The sequence below is a fragment of the Hyperolius riggenbachi genome, chromosome 5, assembly GCF_040937935.1.
Source record: "Hyperolius riggenbachi isolate aHypRig1 chromosome 5, aHypRig1.pri, whole genome shotgun sequence".
Lineage (NCBI taxonomy): Eukaryota > Metazoa > Chordata > Amphibia > Anura > Hyperoliidae > Hyperolius > Hyperolius riggenbachi.
Genome location: NC_090650.1, coordinates 246,859,562 through 246,879,020, shown reverse-complemented (window position 1 = coordinate 246,879,020; position 19,459 = coordinate 246,859,562). Strand labels below are relative to the sequence as shown.

Genomic DNA, 19,459 nt, shown 5'->3' with positions numbered 1-19,459 from the left:
CATCTGTAGAGTGTTGGGGAGTATCTCCAGATGAGATTCAAGATGTATGAATGGGGGGTTAGGATGGATTTGTATGCCAGCCAGAGCAGTTTAAATTGAATTCTGAGGGGGACAGGGAGCCAGTGAATATTCAGAGATCTAGCCACTTTGTCCTAGTACCTCTCCAATCCACACTGCTAGTTTTAAACGTTTTAACAATACTTTACTTATTTTTAAATTTATTTTTTTTTCAACAATCAGTTTTATTGAGATTAAAGCTACAGAACACAAATGTTATCAAATTGCAGATAAAATTACATAGTAAAAGCTGTCATGAGAAATAACATTTTGCCACTGACATCATTTGCCATTTTGCTTAAATGACGGGGGGAGGCGAAGAAAAAGGGGCGAGAGGGAAAGGGAGGGGGAGGGAAAGAAGGGCAGGGAAGGCAAAACAGGGGGTATCTCAGGAAACAATGAGAAGACACATGTTCATAGCATAACCTAGGAAAATAAAGGCCAAGGGTACATTTCCCTGAGGGGACCTAAAGAAAGTGCTGACCTAAAGAAATGTTGATACCAGAGGGCTAGATGAGATGCAGAGGGATGCATCTATGTAGTAAGTTGCAGAAGCAGTGGGAGGTCAGCCTGCATGGGTGCCTATGACAGGTAAGTATGAAGAGCGTCTGAATCACAGAAATCAATCCATACCAGCCATCTCAGGGTAAATATGTTATATTTGTCTTGCGCAGAAAGGAGAAGATCATCCATTCTTTTTATATGGTTTATGTGGCTGATGAGATCAGGGAGAGAGGGGGCTGTCTGTCTTTTCCAGTTTCTGGCAATAAGCAGCCGAGCACAAATCAAGAGGTATCTAAAGACTGATTTCTTGGCTGCTGCCAATGAACCAGGGATAATGGAAAGTAAGCCCATCTCAGGAGTACATGGCATTGGTTGAAGGTATAAAATTTTGTGCAAATCAAATACTTTCTGCCAGAAAGGGCGTATGGCAGGACATTGTCACCAGATGTGAAAATAAGTGCCCACCTCCGACCCACATCTCCAACATGTATCGGCAGTGTTGGCGTCAAATTTAGCCAGTCTGGCTAGGTCTCTATACCATCTGGCGTATAGTTTAAAGTTACTTTCCTGAGCTAGAACTGAAGGAGACATTTTATGTGATAAGACATACGCCTTGTCCCAATCCTCTTGATCAATTTCCCCACCCAAATCCCTCTCCCAAGTTTTCTGCAATTTTTGGAGGGCCAGCTCCCCACAGTCAGCAATTAAGATTTTATAGATTTGAGAGAGTATGTGAAGAGGCTTGGAGGCCCTAGAGCAGAGCTCCTCAAACGGAGAGAGGCGCCTGTGTACGTTTCCTGCAGAGCGCAGGGAGTTATAGAATTGGCGGAACTGTATGGTAAGGAACCAGTTTGGAAGTGAAGCCTCCTCACATCCTCCCCAACTCTCTGGTGGCAGCAGGGAAGTGGGTCCAATATAGTGCCTAATTTGCGGCCAGTTGTCTCTACCCCTGCCGTGAATGATTTCTTTTGAATGCATAGTTGGGTAGCAAATCCGTAACTTGGGTTTTGACATATGACCATCCTTTTTTTTTAAACACACTTTTATTAAATTCCCCCATACAATTATTCATTTTGGTTTTATTTATGCAACTAAATCATTGAGTGTTTACACTTTTACAGCATACACGATTGTAGAAAAATTGTAGTCGAATCTTTGACATGTGGCAGTTAACAAAAGTAAGTTTATTACCCTACTTCTTGCCTTGCCCTGTGGAGCAGCTTTGCTGCCTCCATTGTCTGTTTCCGGAGACCAGTGGGCAAACTCAGAGTACAAAGCATGTATGTAAAGCAGGCACAGCACCTATTCTTCTGCCATCCTTAACCTTTTGATGATCCCGGATAAACGGCACAGAGAATGAAAATGCCATCAGACAAAGTTTACACCTTACACTGAGAAGGGTGCTGCGGACTGATACATGAGACGGAGAGAGTGGCAGTGATGTGGAGAGCATTGTGATAAGTTCTGTGAGAGTATGGCAGATGTGTGTGATTGCATTTTGTGTTACGCTTGAGAAGTGTGGTTATGGAACTCTTGAAAAGCTATGGCAAGCATACAGTGATGAAACAACTAGCTTTGTGGCTGTATTTCAGTGGCAGAAACACTTTGAGGATGACAACATACAAGTGAATGCATAAGCCTTTTTTCCAAAACCAAGCATTATTTGTTGGTAAGAACAAGTGATAATACAGACATTCAAAACATCATTGAGGTTAAAGCTTGGTTAACAATGACAACCATTGAACAACGATAACCATAAATATATGGCAGCGTAAACAACCATATCAAGATTGCACATTAACCACTTATGCCATTCACAGCAGTATATCTACTCCCTGCAGGACTTAAGTTTCTGCCTGGGGGTGTAGATATACTTCTATTGCTGCAAACGGCCACCGCGTGCTCCTGCATGGGTACTCGTCGCCGTCCGTTGGAAGGGAGATGAATGGGAACGTGGTTTCTATTCAGTAATCTAAGTCCTCGTGTCAAGAATCGCTAGCATCAATGAGAGGCTGCGTTCATTTGTAACTTCCGAAGTAACATGTCCACGCATTACTTCCTGTTTGCGTACTTATAGTACATTAATAGGAAATAGTGCGCAAGGACATCTTGTGGTCAAATAGTAAAAAATAGGGTTTTTTTATTATAAAAATGCATTTAAAATGAACCCTCACCCTCCAACCCTCTCCCATAGTTACCTAAATAAATGATATGCTTATAAAAAATGACAAAAAAATATATAAATAGTTACCTTAGGTACAAGATAAACAATGATCTCCAAGGAGAAAATTCAGGAGAAAAAGTGAATTCCATATGGGCCACTTTTCCTGATGCTGTTTTCATAATCAATAATCATATTTAGTTTAAGGTCAATTGGGGAGATATTTCCTAAATGTCAGAATTTCTTTAAAAAGGTATCAATATTTAAGGGAGATTTAAAATGAATGATTATGATTAGTGATGAGCTCGTGTTTTTCCTACAATTCAAAAGAAAACTTGCAAATGTGGTATTTCATAAAAAAAAAAAAATGTTTCAGAGATGCAAGTTTTTCCATCATCAAAATATAAATGGTATTTACAGTGTGTAATGATTGTGGAATTCTCTCCATGATCAGCGCACAAGACGTGCGCTGACACTGCGGAAATCCTCCACAAGCGTATAATTTGCGGGAACCCAGCAAAAGGTGCAATGCACCTGTAGAGGGAAATTTCTGTCGACAGGGGGAGCTGTGGAGTGCAGAGGAAAAGCTCCTCTGCCCTGCCACACACGCCAGACAGGAATTGCACGAAGGGAAGAGACGCAGGGCAAGATAGCCCTGAAAGAGATTGAGCAAAGGGACAGATTGTATGTGTGTGCACCAAACTAGTCGCCAACCCGCGACGGTGCATACACAACAGCAGATATGAAATAGGAACACAATCGTGGGAGAGGCGATTGCCAGAGGTGACACAAGGTTACAGCAAGGCAGAGCATGAGAGTAGCAAAGGCACAGCAAATCATACAATGAGGAGATAAGGAAAATAACAAACGCTAACTAAACGCGAACACCGCACTCATTCGCAACAGTGCACGCGTTTATGCGCGGACCCCGCGTGATAAGCACAACAGGGACAAGCACGCCTAACTAACCACCGACAGACAAACATAAAACAGAGGATGCGAGCGCTTGCTTAATGGTTTCCTCACCGAGCCTCCAGCAAGCATTCGTAGCAGACAAGACAGACACACGAAAACAGGAATACGTAAGAGATACAATCCACTGCTCTTTCCGTCAGAGCGAGTGCGATCCAAGTAAGGCAACAACAGAACAGAGGGGCCTACCAGTAACAACCGCTGCTCTGGTTAGCACCCCACAGACAGACAGAACAGGCAATACAAATAATGAAATCCTAACTGTACTAGGGAAACCTGCCTAGTGCAGTCCCAGGAATTACTCTAGGCTAATCTTCAAACAAAGAGCAAGGCTGACACTCCAGGCGAGTGTTCCACAGGACTAACTCTTATGACCAGCAACTTACTGTGGGAAACATAGCTCTTTATAGAGCAAGCCCACAAGGGATGTGGCTAGGCAACCTGCATGACAAACGTATGCAAATTCCTCAGCAGCAAGCTGCACAACTGACAAAAGGTCTCTTCCAGAGACCTGCAGAATGCAGACCTGAACAGTGGTCAAAAGGCTGCCTGCCTGCGCAGGCAGCCACGCGGATCCTCACACAGTGCCTTGCCCTTGGCATTTTTCATGTTTTGTTGCCTCATAACTTGTAATAAAAAAAGATTGTTTGAGAGTTTGCACCATCCCATCGACAGAACATGCGTAAGCTTTGAATATGTATTATTTGGTTTATTGTGAAGCAAACAACAAATATGACAAGTAAGTAAAAACTTTAGCATGCATAACTGTTCACTACCTCTAAAGTCAGTGGAGCCACCCTTTGCAGCACGTACAGCTGCAAGTGGCATTGGATAAGCCTCTATGAGCTTGCCACATCTTGCCACTAGTATTTTTATTCATTCCTCATGGGAAAACCACTCCAGCTCCATCATGATATATGGCTTTAACTTGAACAACAATCTTCGTATGACCACAAATTCTCTATTGGATGGAGGTCTGGACATTGACTAGGTCATTCCAACACATTTAAATGTTTCAACTTAAACCACTCAAGTGTTGCTTTAGCGGTATACTTTGGGTCATTGTCCTTCTGGAAGATGAACCTTCGTCCTAGTCTCAAATCACTGGCAGACTGACACAGAGTTTGCTCAAGAATATCCCTGTATTTAGCACCATCCATGGTTTTTTTTCTCAAGTTTGGACCAGTTTTACAGTCCCTGCTGCTGAACACATCCCTACAGCATAATGCTTTCACTACCATGTTTCACGTTGTCAATGGTGTTCTTGGGGGTTTGTGCCAGACAAAGCATTTTTCTTGGTCGCCAAAAAGTTAAATTTTAGTTTCTTCTGACCAGAGCACCTTCCCCCATACATCTGAGGACTCGCCCGCAAGCCTTTTGGCAAACTCAGAATATACTTTTGCAAGGCACTGTACATTGATGAAGGGATTCCCTTATAGTTTTCAAACATTAACGTTGATTCTTTACCCATACATGTGTGGCTTGGCTATGGCCAAGCTTACACTCTCTGTTAAAGTGTAAGAGTTTTACACTTTGCTCTAAAAACCTAGTACCATATTAACAAATGTTTAACAATAATTTAGTATAATTTAAAATATTATAAATGAATATGTCATGCTCATGTGGTGCTCTCCCTGCTGGCAGGACTCATGTGTTTTGTAATTAAAATGCCTTGGTGTAATGCAGTGCACAGTAGGAATCACTCACTCCTCTTTATCTCACTCGCGCTTTTCTATCATATAAGGTGTTGGATCAGATGACTTGTTTACTATAATGTTAGAGTCCTGTTAATTAAAGCAGTAAAGCAAGATGTTTTTAACTTTGTAAACATTGCAAGTGTCACACCACCCAAATACAGATTTTTAAATGCGTTGTATTTTCCTAATTAAGCAATTGTACTGTATTAATAATACAGGAATTATACCATCCATTGTCTTTACATGCTGTTTGTAACTGTATGTTCACATCGATAGATTTTGCAACATTTTCAAATTTAACTTTAATGAAAAATATTTGGATGCCTTAAAACAGTATGGTCTTGGAGAAATTACATTTACAGCAAGTCATTTTTCAGGATACAAAGAAAAGACACTGACCTTCACAATTACTTGCATTTTTATTCAGAAGGACCTTGAGTTTGTTTTTTTTCAGAGAGATTCCATTTAAATTAGAAATCCAGCCTTTAGAATAGATCAATGTTATCACAGAGCAATGTCACTTTTATATAAAAAGACATTTCTACAGTTTCTGAGAGCAGTGACAGCAGCTTTTATGCTGGTGTTCAGTATTCTATACAATTAAAGAATAAAGGGTTTGTCAAATATTACTGTTGGATCCAATATTGTATTTTCAGTTATTGGAAAATCCCTTGTAGAATATCTTCAAAGTCATTGTACCTTTATATACTCTCTCCTTTTTGTCTTTATTCTCTGATTGTATATCTGTTACAGTGGACCTAAATGGAGATGCAGTGAAGAGCTATTATTTAGCACGATTGGTTTAGGAAAAAAAAGTTTTGAATTGGCTAAAAAGCTTAGCTCCTGTATTGTGCTGTCTATCAGATGCAATGTCATTCGTTGTGTTGTCTCTTAACCAGAGAGTCTTGGGGTGCTGCGATTCAAGCAGACTGATCAGTTTATTCCCAGGTATCTGATATTTTGCAGATCATGGGACTGATGGCATCTTACTGATTACATGGACAACCAGGGAGCCTTTATTTCTGCAAATATGTTTCCAGCTTATCCTTCATACCTTACTTGTTGCAGTTAAGGCTGATGGCAGATGTGCACATCTCCCATAGAGTCAGTGTTAGAGACATTCCCCATATGTAAACAAACTGTGCTGTGGACGTATAACCAGTTTTCTGTTTCTTCAATGGCAAGAGGAAAATGTTTGTGACATCATGGCAGTATATTTAAAATTAATGAGATTTATGCACAAATAAAATCCTGTTTCATGGGGACTTATTGTGGAACCATCTGGGGGCTCTTGAAGCATGAAGCAATATGGAAAGCCTGTTAACTTGCAAATTTCAATGAGGTGCAAATCCCTATTTTTGCATTTGAAGTGACGACCTAAGTCCATTTCTGCGCCTTAATTAATGCACTTTGAGTAGTTTATCCTTGTTTGAACACGCTTAGTTTTGTTCTTAGAGCCACGTTACACATTTATGGATAGATTATCATACTTGCAGAGATAAATCTCATGTTTTGTGGATCACTGCTGTTTTCAACAGGGAGTAGTTAGAAACTAAACAGAGTATTAAGTGAATTTGGATTGACAAGGCTGCATGATACTATATATACCTTAAAGTGAATCTGAGGCGAGAGTGATATGGAGGCTGCCATATTTATTTCCTGTCAAACAATGCCAGTTTCCTGGCAGACTGTTGATCTTTTGGCATCAGTAGAGTCTGAGTCACAACCCTGAAACAAGCATTTGGCTAATCCAGTCAGACTCAAAGCAGAGCACCTGGTCTGCATGCTTGTTAAAAGACAATTGTAACAAGAGGGATATGGAGGCTGCCATATTTATTTCCTTTTAAAATTGCCTGCAGGTTCCTCTGCCTCTAATACATGAACAAGCATGCAGCAGATCAGGTCTTTCTGACATTATTATATCAATAGACAGAAGGTGGATCTAGACCTCAGTATTCCAAAGAACAAAATTCTTTATTAAAGGAATACTATCGATACCCAAGTGTTCTAAAATGACAATGTGCAAATAATGTCTAAGTAGCTGTGTAAACATTTTCCTACTTTTCATGTTAAATATCAGAGGCAAAAGCTTTAATTCATTGAGGGTAGGAATTAGCTATATTGGGACAAATCAATTGCAGAAGGAGTGTCTGCTTCAATGCACAGCCAGAGTTGCATATCAGACTACAGAAAGCAAATATCAAACATATCAAACTCTGAAAGCAAAAACAATATGAAAAAGCTGTGACAATTAGTTACATTTCCTTCAGACAGGTCAGTCAGAAACACAGGACACAGGAGCTGTAGCTGTTGGGAGCTCTCTTCTCTGTCACACACAGAGCCAGGGGCGTAGCAATAGGGGTTGCAGAGGTTGCGACCGCATCGGGGCCCTTGGGCCAGAGGGGCCCCGAAGGGCACTCCCTCAATTGCAGTATTTGCTCTCTATTGGTCCTGTGCTCATAATAATCACTTCTATAGATACTTTGAATAGTAGTAATCATTAACAAATTGTTCCCCATCCTCTTCTTGCACCTCTGACACTGTAGTTGCCATTGGCAGGTTTTGGTGCGCCGTATCAATTGTTATGTATAGAGTGCTTGGGGGGGGGGGGGGGGGGCGATGTAAAACTTGCATCGGGGCCCACAGCTCCTTAGCTACGCCACTGCACAGAGCTACACATAGAGTTAACTGATCAAGTGTGAGGGGAATTTCCCCTCTCCTCATGGCTCAGTCAGCCGTCAGTTTTGGCGTCAGTAAACCTTGAAAGTATTTTGATAACAGTAAACAGAGAAGTTGCTACTAAAATGTATACACCAGTACTTAGCAGCACTTCCCAAACAATTCCTGTGTCAATTGAAAAAATATGTGAATCGATAGTATTCCTTTAAGCAGCCTTCAATATTGCGCAAAATCACCACACACTAATTAAAAGGTTTTAAAATCATACATTGTGGACTGCAATTACTCTCACACTATGCTTGATGGGAACTACCACACATATACCTTCACACATACAATCTATAGGATCATCCACATTGTGCATTTTTGAACTTTCTGACATTATTGTCAGATCAACACGATTAGCTCCATGTTTGTTTCTGGTGTTATTTTTAGGCACTACTGCAGCCAAATTGACGAGCAGGGACTGCCAGACAACCGGTATAGTTTAAAAGGAAATAAATGTAGCAGCCTTCATATCCCTTTCGCTACAGTTGTCCTTTAATGGTATATGGCTAACGGTATTAGAGACACTGGATCAAATGGGCAACCAGGCAACTTGCATTATTAAAGAGGAAATAAATATGTAGGCTTCTGTATATCTCTCGGGTCCTCTTTAAGCTCGTCATATATGTGTCAAATTTTATGAACGCATTATGTCCGATTCAAACACTAGCTAATGATTTATTGCTCCCACATATCCAAACAATTGACTTTCAATATTTTTTTTACAGTTTGAGTCACAAGTCTGATCAGACATCTCTGTGCGATGGGGGCGGGGAAGGAGTGGTTGGGTACTGATGGTACTGCATTGAGCAGTTCAATACTTGGGTTTCCGTGAATTTTCAATAGATTTAAGCTGAAATTTTAATTAAAAGTGTGTGTTCTTAAAACATACACATAAAAGCTGCATTGCAATACAAACAAAAACACACTAACATTTATATATAATTTTATGTACGTTTTCACATTTAAAGTATGAACAAACCCTTAAGCACACCTGAACTAGGCTCCCCCCTGTAGTGTGTTGGGTCCCTCGACTGAAAAGTAAACCTATCTTCAGTAAATAATCAGTAGGCTATGCTATGGTGTCTCTACTTTTGATCTACGATTACCTCTTTGAAATGCTTGTGCATATATCACATGCTATACTTCCTTCTGTGTTCAAAACTGAAAGATGCCACAAATCAGAGAAACTGCAAGAAACATCTGCAGGAGATGAGAACAAAAGAAATGTTCTGATAAATTCATTTACATGTCTTTTACCAGATTCCACTTTCATTTACAATAAGTAACCCCTTTAGTTCAGCTATGTATAGTGCAAAAATTAACAGTAAACAATGCCTAGCTTGTTCAAGCTGTTATGTATAACCTGATGTGTTAAAAAGCTGTGACATTCTGTAAAATGTAAATACACATTTTAAAATAGATGTCCTCATTATGAATTTGATTTCACCAATAATATTGGTAGATATAAGACACTAATGCTACGTACACACATGCGACAACGATCGTTCGTTGTCAACGACAAACAAACTTTTAATTTGTTAAAGAACGACCTAAGTAAAGTTAGTTTTAAAAGGTGTGTAACGATCAGGTCGTTAGAACGAACGTTACATCACGTAAAAGCAACTATTGCGCCTGCGCATAAAAATGAAAAGTTCCATGGAGAAATAGTGAAATGCGCATGTCAAGTCTAGTACGAACGACCGTTTCCAACGATGTACTACTTTTGCAAACGATCGTCGTTGGAAAAAATCCGCCAAGCTAGATCGTTCGTTTTTAACGATCTAGCTCGTCCATCGTTCGACTTAATAGTCGTTGGCTGCTTTTTTTTAAACGATTGTCGTTCAAACGACTATAGTCGCATGTGTGTACGCACCTTAAGTGTAGACTGCTACTTTAGTAAAAAAAAATGTACTCTCTCACAAGCATTTTTTTTTTAAATGGGGAGGGGGGAGGGGGAGAAAAGAACAAAAAAAAAAGTGTCCCTGAAGCAGAATAAAATGAATATGTATATATACTTTCCTAAGAAGAATGAATGCTTTGGACCCCACAGAGACTTTCCACATCCTCACTGTTGCTGTGTGCAGACCCCCGAAATAAATCCAACAAGAGCTTGTTGGTTGTTATGGTGGCTGCAATCTCCGCTGTGTACAAGTGCATCTGTACTGTGCCTGTGTGAGTACAGCCAGGCCTGCACAGTAAGCCGTATCCCCTAACATGAGCAGCTCCATTTTAATGCACAGGCACAGGCACAACATGACTGCGCTCAGGCATGAAGAGGAACACAGTCGTGTTTTAAATGAAGATCCTGGGTAGCAACCTTGCTCTCCAGCAGGACATGGGAAAAGTGATATGTCTAGAACTCATGGAGAAGCATGTGATCAGTTTGGTCAGGTAATATACATGCATGAGTCTGATTCGCTAGTCATGATCATGTGTGAAAGCAGGATGTGATAACAGCAAATCAGAGCTTTGCAAATCTATTAGCTGATCAAACAAAGCAGAGGCTTCACTCTTCTTGGGTATGTATCTGTTTTTTGTTTTATTTATTTCATTTTGTTTGCTCTAAGGGCTTTGTCATCCGCTTTAGAATGAAGTGCACGTAAAAAGTATACAAGATTGAGGTCACTGATGCATAATCTAAACAACTAGTTTTGGTCCTATGAAGTCGGGGAGACTGCTTAGTATGCTCTCTTTTTCTGTTTTGGTAGTACAGAGGCGCAAAAAGAGTAAAAACTGTATTATTTCTTTAAAATAAATAAAATGAAGTAGGTAGCGGTGGACTTAACCCTTCCAAAGCAGACACAAAAATGCAGTTTCAGGCAAAAACTATTTATTTACATACTCCGAACAAGGTGCAACGCGTTTTGTAGGTATATCCCACTTCCTCAGGCAATAAATAGGAGCACGTAACCAATGTGGTCTGGTACTAAGCCTGGCACCTCTGTGTTCACACGTACCGCTTATCGTGACCTAAAGACTGCACTGTGTGTACTCCTGTTAATTATTGCCTGAAGAAGCGGGAATATACCCGTGAAACATGTTGCGCTGTATGTTGGAGTATATAAATAAATGTGTTTTTACTAAAACCGACAGTATCATGTCTGCTTCGGGGAGATGAGTCCATCACCGCCTCCCGAGGAATTTTAAAGTTTTTAGATATATTTTATTCTGTTGGCGCCTCTGTTCTCCTTACAATAATGAAAACAAAGAAAAGCTCTTGAGTTTTTGGGGGACAACAGATCGAGATTATCAAATTGTTGAAAAATTGGATCTTTTAATTGTATGGCGCATGACCACCTTAAGAGCTCCTCTGAGGAACAGTTATGGTACGTACACATTGGGGAACCGTTGTAGCTTGTCGCTAGCACACCGGGGACGTGTGCGCGACAGCTCGGCGACAATTTGTCGCCAGGTCCCACGTGGCTGCGGCGACAGTTGTATCCCGTGTGTACTCACCATTAAAGACAAAACAAAACACTCTTTGAAGCTCTGTGGAGAGTAATTCAGACTTTGGAATACACAGTTATACGTACTTCTGAGCACATTTAAAAATAGGCCAAGTTATTTGTTTTTTCTCACCCCAAACCTCTGAATATTCGGTTTTAGTTGGCCGATATACTCCTTACATTTTGTCAGTGTAGACAAGCCCGAATCTGCAATATTTCTTTCTAATATCTTTACACTTTGGAAGGCTGACTACAGCAGGGTGTCTTTTACCTTAGTAAATAGGAAAATTCGGTTTAACAGTTTAATCCGTTTTTTGCACATTTTAATAAGCCTTCTGGCAGAGGTTTACTTTTATATTCAGTAGAAGTAAGATACTGCTTGTATGGCTTGACTGTTGCATTTTTAGTACTTATGTCAGTGGCAGGGTACATCATTATGCACTGCCTATTAACTGATATCTTATGTTTTGTGATATGACAAAGGAAGAGTTCTTTATTTTTAAGGAAATCCAATTTGTTATAAGTATGTCTGGAGCAGTAACCTTGATGTTCTATGTATCAGTTTCAGAGGCTCATACTCTTCAAAAGGTGTTGAGATGTTTGCTGCATAATATGGTGGAATTTTACCATTATCGACCGGTCTTTAAGATATACTGTTTTTAACTGCATTATTGTTTTTGTAATTGTAAAGATTTAATAACCTTCTCCTTTCTTTATAGCATGCAATGATGTTGCCAGTGCTGACCCATCACATCCGCTACCACAAGTGCCTGATGCATCTCGATAATTTAACTGGATATGTGTTTAAAGATCGCTGCTTGCTGCAGGTGAGTAAATACTACAGTCTGGCTTTCTTTAATTGCAGCAAAAATATATATGAGTGTCCTTCCCTGTTTTTGCAATTGCACCACTCAAATGAGAGGAGCTACACTGGTAATCCCTATACAATACAATACAATACAATACAATACAGGTCCTTCTCAAAAAATTTGCATATTGTGATAAGTTCATTATTTTCTGTAATGTACTGATAAACATTAGATGTTCATATATTTTAGATTCATTACACACAACTGAAGTAGTTTAAGCCTTTTTTTGTTTTAATATTGATGATTTTGGCATACAGCTCATGAGAACCCAAAATTCCTATCTCAAAAAATTAGCATATCGCGAAAAGGTTCTCTAAACGAGCTATTAACCTAATCATCTGAATCAACTAATTAACTCTAAACACCTGCAAAAGATTCCTGAGGCTTTTAAAAAACTCCCAGCCTGGTTCATTACTCAAAACTGCAATCATGGGTAAGACTGCCGACCTGACTGCTGTCCAGAAGGCCATCATTGACACCCTCAAGCAAGAGAGTAAGACACAGAAAGAAATTTCTGAACGAATAGGCTGTTCCCAGAGTGCTGTATCAAGGCACCTTAGTGGGAAGTCTGTGGGAAGGAAAAAGTGTGGCAGAAAACGCTGCACAACGAGAAGAGGTGACTGGACCCTGAGGAAGATTGTGGAGGAAAAACGATTCCAGACCTTGAGGGACCTGCGGGAGCAGTGGACTGAGTCTGGAGTAGAAACATCCAGAGCCACCGTGTACAGGCGTGTGCAGGAAATGGGCTATAGGTGCCGCATTCCCCAGGTCAAGCCACTTTTGAACCAGAAACCGTGGCAGAAGCGCCTGACCTGGGCTACAGAGAAGCAGCACTGGACTGTTGCTCAGTGGTGCAAAGTACTTTTTTTGGATGAAAGCAACTTTTGCATGCCATTCGGAAAATCAAGGTGCCAGAGTCTGGAGGAAGACTGGGAAGAGGGAAATGCCAAAAATGCCTGAAGTCCAGTGTCAAGTACCCACAGTTAGTGATGGTCTGGGGTGTCATGTCAGCTGCTGGTGGGTGTCCACTGTGTTTTATCAAGGGCAGGGTCAATGCAGCTAGCTATCAGGATATTTTGGAGCACCTCATGCTTCCATCTGCTGAAAAGCTTTATGAAGATGAAGATTTCATTTTTCAGCACGACCTGGCACCTGCTCACAGTGCCAAAACCACTGGTAAATGGTTTACTGACCATGGTATTACTGTGCTCAATTGGCCTGACAACTCTCCTGACCTGAACCCCATAGAGAATCTGTGGGATATTGTGAAGAGAAAGTTCAGAGATGCAAGACCCAACACTCTGGATGAGCTTAAGGCCGCTATCGAAGCATCCTGGGCCTCCATAACACCTGAGCAGTGCCACAGGCTGATTGCCTCCATGCCACGCCGCATTGAAGCAGTCATTTCTGCAAAAGCATTCCCGACCAAGTATTGAGTGCATAACTGAACATAATTATTTGAAGGTTGACTTTTTTTGTTTTAAAAACACTTTTCTTTTATTGGTCGGATGAAATATGCTAATTTTTTGAGATAATAATTTTGGGTTTTCATGAGCTGTATGCCAAAATCATCAATAAGAAAACAATAAAAGGCTTGAACTACTTCAGTTGTGTGTAATGAATCTAAAATATATGAAAGTCTAATGTTTATCGGTACATTACAGAAAATAATGAACTTTATCACAATATGCTGATTTTTTGAGAAGGACCTGTATTGTCCACCAAACAAAAAATGTATAACCAGTGCTGCTACATGTGCATCAAAAAGTTCAAAATTTTATTGCGTGACAGATTTCACAATCTTAATGGTCAAAACGACATATAAAAACATGGATCAGCACAATGAGTATCTCATAAATTGTACCACTGACCACAGATTGTAATTGGTCTGTCCAAATTGTCCAGCTTAAAGCCTATGCAAAAAATGGACAAACCACAATCAATATTGGTCATGTGTGGTCCCACCAACGACACACACCGAGGCCTCACATACACACTTCCCTCTTAGCTGCTCAATATTCGTTACTAAGTCCCCCCCTTCTCCCGGGCTTGATCTAGATCCTGTATCTAATTATACTTTTACTGGTTACTTCCCCTTTAAAACACTCGCCATAAGTCCGTTATCATATGTTAAATGGACTTCAATGGGGTATTCATAATGTCTCTATATTGCAAAGCTATTGCACCATCTCTTATGTGCATGAATATCATCGGTTTAACCGTTTTTTTGCAGATCTTACTTCTTGGTGCCAGAGGATGTGTGTCCACTAGTGTAGGCTTCTCAGTGTAGCGTTAGTCACTACAAACACCTCCAAGGGTCTTCCTCCCCCACATCATGTGCATCTTCGGGACTTTGCGGAAAGGCGTCCCTTAAATCCACACTGCTCTCCTCTGTTTATCACCGCCGTCCGGGGTTTTGGGTCTCCGTATAGAGCAGAGGTTAGAGTGCGCCAACGTGAGAGCTCACTGTGCTGGTCCCCGCCTCCTGTTTATGCGTTTTGCACCGCCCACAGGGCTTTTTCAAAGCAAATGACGGATACTGCTTCCCGTTCTTCACTTCCTTATGTCAGCAATACAGGGGGGAGTGGTCGGCTATTATTCAATCCTCCAACCATTATGCAAAAGTTGCCAGTACATCCTTCACCTCAAATATTGATCCACATATTGTTTTTCTCGCCATAATCCGGCATACCACCTTACATACAGGTCGGCCACAGTGTTATGCCAGGAATACACGGTACGTTTGTACCACTCGATTATGCCGCCGGATCAATTCCCGCTCGTCCCCGCGGGCGATTCTCTTATCTTCTGCTTGTTTTCCTTAACTTTTTTTCATTGTCCCGCCCGCGGTATCGTGCGCGAAATCGATCCGGCAGGTGTTCGGACATGTCGGAAATTATCAATCGAGCCATCTAATGGCTCGATCGAGCGGTACAAACCTACCATGTATTCTTGGCATTAGGCTTGTACTCTTTTACTACTTAGTATGCATAATTTGCCACTTGATATCAGTCGATCCTCACTTTTTTTCACCACACCATCTCAGTTACAAGTAGTATACCATATTGGAGTTCAGTCCATGGGGGATTCTGGTACCTAAATGGTAAATCCAGCTGGCCTCAATCTTATAGAGTTCATTTTCAATATTTCCCCCTATTTCATTATTCAATATGTTTTATTTAACCATCTTCATATAATCACAAACAGGGTAAGGTAAACTGAAGCATACAGGGTGATATCCGTACCTGCACACATTTTGCTGCAGAGAAGAAAACTTTCCATGACAAACCCCTTATACGCTATCACAGATAAACTGTTAAAAGTTAAAAATTCACTATAAGGCTAACACCATATATCTCTCTATCTCTATTAAGGTAACACCATGGCCTTGATTCATCATTGCCTTTGAGATAACTTTTTCCAGTTTGTTAAATTACCGAATTCGAAGTTTAGCGATTTCTAGTTGTATTCATCAAGGTTTTTCCTAATTCGGTGTGAATTCGGTAACCATTCGGTAACGTGTCGATATTTCCATTTTACAGCGGTAATTTAACACAAGGCCATACGATTCCCATGGAATTGTGGGTAAAAGGCAGTCCTTTGAACACTACGTAGCAACATTCTGAATAGGGCTTAACACCTGGACCAGGATTCTGAAAGTGGCTTGGGACAATCCCACAATTTGATAGGAGCCTTTTCTAAAAAATATAGTGCAGCTAGCAAATTAGTTATCCCTGGCACTGCAAGATGATTCAAGAGAAATGCAGATGTCCTGTTATAGCAAATAAATCTATTCTCTTGCAAATTGATATGGCTCTAGACCTTATTCTTGCCCTTCTGAGCCTTTGAATCACTCTCAGCTGATACATAACCACTTCAAATGGCTCTATCTTCTCTGTCAGCAATTATCTGACAGGAATAACGACATAGCAGTGAGGGAGATAACTAATTCTAAATTTAACGCTAAACCACACCCACTTTCATTTTCATGAATTGCACTTTCTTCCATTTTAACGCATCACTAACGAATTATTACCGAATGATTACCGAATGCTCGCTAACAGCTGTAGATAAATTTGATGGATCCTGAAATCAACTTAACGAATTCGGTATTTTACCAAACTGTCGTTAACCAATTTGATAAGTCTTCATGAATCGAGGCCCATATCTCTCTCCACATCTTTGTGTTGTGTTAAAGCACTCCCTCAGTTCCAGTCGGCCTAGAGTGCCTTTTAATTGTTCAATTGCTCCATAGCATACCAACCCGTATACTTAAATGGAATATAAAGTGTGAGGGTCCATTTGTGACATAGTATACAGGAGATATGACTTCCATTGTTTAAAGAACCGTTTAGTACCCCTTTCTTTATTTGTTAAAGCATCCACTTTGTCCATATCCATGAGATGACGCAATTCCTCCGTGAGGTCCCATATTGACGGTACAGTTGAGTACTACAGTCTTGATGCATCAGTATCTGTGCTAGCGTTGTTAAGCATGTAACCCTTTCATGGTGACAAGTATGTCATAATGATTATCAAAATTGGGGAGAAAAAAAAAATTTGATATATTTATTTATTTTTTTGTAATTTTTTTTTTGCATGAACGTTTATTTGCTTTATTTACACATTGACAGCATGTTGCACAGTACTTTGCAGCGTACATAGAACCATCCTTATTTTTCCTGTGCCTCAAAAGGGTTCACAAATGAAAGGCTTTGTCACAATCTATGGCGTTTTTCGAATGAAGGCAGTTCACACACCAGGATGTTTTTGAGGTGTAAAACTTGGTACTTGCCATGTAATTTTCCTTTCAGATCCTATTTGAGCGAGTAATCACATCAATCTGATATCGATCAGATATAAACAGAAATAAAATAAAATAAAGCTAGTATACACATGTATGCGATTTTATTTATTTTTTTTATTCAGATTTCTAATAATTTTTCTGATTTGATATTGATCAAAAATAAATCCGAGGATGTACACATGGAACGATAGCCACTTTTTTCAATCAATATTTTTGATTAAACAGATCGAATTTGAGCTTGTGATCAGTCGCTGGCAATCAGTAGGCTGTAAAAAAAAAATTCTCAGATCTGAGAACTTTCTCAACTGGAATTAGGATCTGAATTGAGAATTGCATGGTGTGTACCAGCCCCAAGAGGAAGTCAGACTACCCAGTGGAACCATATGCTAACACAAGAAGACACATGGTGTCCTTGGTCAGAATGAAACCTAGGACCTCAGAGCCATACGGCAAGAACCCAAAGCTTCTAGTCACGGTGTATGCATACAGTATTGCACTAAGCCTGGAAGCAGTAAAAGTCATCTTATCTTTATTTTTAGCAGCCACCTTGTATGCTGCAACCATTTCCTAGTAAAGGAAATTTAAACTTTTATTTTGTTAGCAGAAAATAGAAAAACTGTCCTCGCAAACCTTAAAATTACATGAATCAGATTGAAATGCATGATTAAATAGAAGGGAAACATTTAGAACTGGAATCCAGCAGGAGAAGGGCAGAGCAACAATGATAGCAGTACTTGAGAGGGAAGCAGGCCCATTTTATCTAAAACTATATAGAAACTTAAAGTGCATCTAAACTCTGGATGTCATTTTTATAAACAAACAGTATTTGTAACTTCTCCTCTGAAACTTGATTTACTGCAAACCTTTACTTTGCCTGTGAAGTCCCATTACATTCAGATATCCTCACTTGCTTTCTTTAGATTTGCCTGCAGAGAATGGGAATATCAGAGGAATGGGACTAATGGCCCATACTCACGAGGGACTTTTGTCGCCTCAACACGCGGCGCGCGCGTGTTGCGGCGACAGGTCACCCGTGAGTATGGGCCGTCGCACGCGCGCGCACCCCGAACTGTCGCCCGTCGCTCTTGTCGCCATGCGATTGAAAGTTTCAATCGCATGGCAACAGTCTCCGCCGCACCTCCGCCGCAACTGTCGCTAGTCCGCGTGAGTACGCGGACTAGCGACAGCAACCTCCATAGAGGTAAATGGAGCTTCCGGCGGGGGGAGGAGGAACGTCGGCGACAGCTTCCGTCTCGCCGCTGGTCCCTCTTCCGCGTGTGTACGCGGAGGGACCTGGAGAGAAGCTGTCGCCGGCCTGTCGCTAGCACGCTCACGTGTGCTGGCGACAGGCCACTTCTGCAGCCCGTGAGTACAGGCCATAAGACACAAAGTAAAATAATACAGTTGTTTATGCTAAAACAAGATGTGAAATCTTGCGTGACAGACACAGATGGTGATGGCCTGGGTTCTGTTCACTACTCAAGCCGCTCCTTGACCCCAGCTGGAAGGTGATATTTGAGACAGAAACAAAACAGAGGAGGAGTAACCTGTAGTGTATCACAATTGTAATAATGTAACACACAATGTACATAAAAACTTATTGAGAACCAGTAGTAAATGTGAATTTCAAGGGCAACATGCCCAGCAAACATCCTTAGGAGGCAGCCTATCTCTCCATCATGGTCAACAGCTGTGGAGCTCCAGGTGGTATTTGAAGGCAGGCTTCTCCAGCGGACTTCCATGTGCCAGTGACATCACTATGCATTTCGGTGTTTCTGCACCTTCGGGTCAAAGGCGTGGATACTTCGAAATACATACAGAGCACTCCTCCTTTGTTTTTTTAGGTACCTATGCTTCAGAGGAGAAAATATATAAAAATATTTTGTTTATAAACAGACATCCTGAGTAAAGCAGTAAGAAAACAGAGGCGCCAGCAGGATAAAAGTAGATAAAACCTTTAAAATTTGCCAGGAGGAAGTGGTGGACTTACCTCCATAAAGCAGACACGAAAAACTGTCTGAAGTTAAACACATACATTTATTGTAGAGTACCCCAGGGTTGCAACGCGTTTCTCAAGCCAAACCCGCCTCACCAGGCAATAAAGTGGGGATAATAACAGCAATTTGGATACAGAAAGTGAAGCACCTCTGTGAGACAGAGGCGCTTCACTTGCTGTATCCGAATTGCTGTTATTGTCCCCACTTTATTGCCTGGTGAGG

General features: G+C 40.8%; 1 protein-coding gene across 1 annotated transcript in view; it reads left to right on the top strand.

Moving 5' to 3' along the window:
• DROSHA (drosha ribonuclease III) overlaps positions 1-19,459 on the top strand; it is a 417,719-nt gene that overhangs the window by 191,228 nt on the left and 207,032 nt on the right. Inside the window, exon 17 of the mRNA XM_068236738.1 lies at positions 12,284-12,391. Coding sequence (XP_068092839.1) covers positions 12,284-12,391 — 108 coding nt within the window. The remainder of the gene's footprint in view (positions 1-12,283; positions 12,392-19,459) is intronic.